This window comes from Dendronephthya gigantea, unplaced genomic scaffold (assembly GCF_004324835.1).
Source record: "Dendronephthya gigantea isolate DGI-Jeju-01 unplaced genomic scaffold, DenGig_1.0 000011F, whole genome shotgun sequence".
NCBI classification, from domain to species: Eukaryota; Metazoa; Cnidaria; class Anthozoa; order Malacalcyonacea; family Nephtheidae; genus Dendronephthya; species Dendronephthya gigantea.
The window spans coordinates 2,237,501-2,238,397 of NW_021163021.1; the positions used below are offsets into that span (position 1 = coordinate 2,237,501).

The 897-nt window shown below is 40.5% G+C and overlaps 1 protein-coding gene across 1 annotated transcript in view; it reads right to left on the bottom strand.

Annotated features, from left to right (window-relative positions):
* Positions 1-34, bottom strand: part of LOC114518752 — an 839-nt gene extending 805 nt beyond the window's left edge. The window contains exon 1 of the mRNA XM_028538743.1: positions 1-34. This exon is cut by the window's left edge and continues 16 nt beyond it. Coding sequence (XP_028394544.1) covers positions 1-24 — 24 coding nt within the window. The 5' untranslated portion in view covers positions 25-34.
* Positions 35-897: the final 863 nt, after the last annotated feature.

An 897-nucleotide genomic window follows, 5' to 3' on the forward strand; every position in this document is an offset into this window, starting at 1 on the left:
TTGTATTAGACCAGCACGCTCCATACACTCTTGACAAGATTCCATTTCACCCGGCAAGGATGGTGACTTCTCACTTCCCGATTCATCTGTCCCAAAGTATGAGCGAATTTTGTCACAAATTTTTTTCGGGATATACATCGTAGAATAGGTATTCCTTTAGTGATTTCTTTAACCTGCCTTAACGTTATTGACTTCCGCTTTATATGTTCAGAAAACGCAGATCCTAATTCCAAAATTTCACTTGGTGTCCATTTGTGCCTTTGTTCTGGATTTTCCACCTGAAGAGTGTCTGTGTTTTCTTCCATATTAGCTTGACCAGATGACCTCATTATCTTTGCCAGTTCATTTGAAGTTCTTACAGCAGATTTCCCTTTATTTTTTAAGAGATAGTAACGATCAGCTGTTGATTGCTTATGAACCATAAGGTCCGCTAAGTCCCCACGTAAATCCTCATTCTGCTCATGAACTGCGGATACAGCAGCTTTTCTGAAGGCAGTTGCTCCTCCCATAGACGTTTCTTTCCCAAAAACTTTCCCCCAACACGATCCCATCTGGGCACCAACTTGCGATGACTTCATTTTCTTTTGGTTAGAAGTTAAAAAAACTGGCGAATCTTTATCTGTGTTAACATCTGCCAAACGATTTCTGAATTTCTGAATGTAAATTTTAGTATATCTGTAAAGAGATGCATTAAAAATAACATTCACAGGGCCATGAGAAGATAGTGTCTTGTGGTCCCGCACTCTCACAATGAAACTTTCATCCTCTTTCGTGGATCTTTCAAACTCACCAAGAGTCATGTTTGCTAGTGTTCCAGATCTGCTGCCATTGTTGATACACAGGACAGTTAAGAGGTAGTCCCTTACAGCAGTATACTCAGGCTGGCTTGGTGGTTCT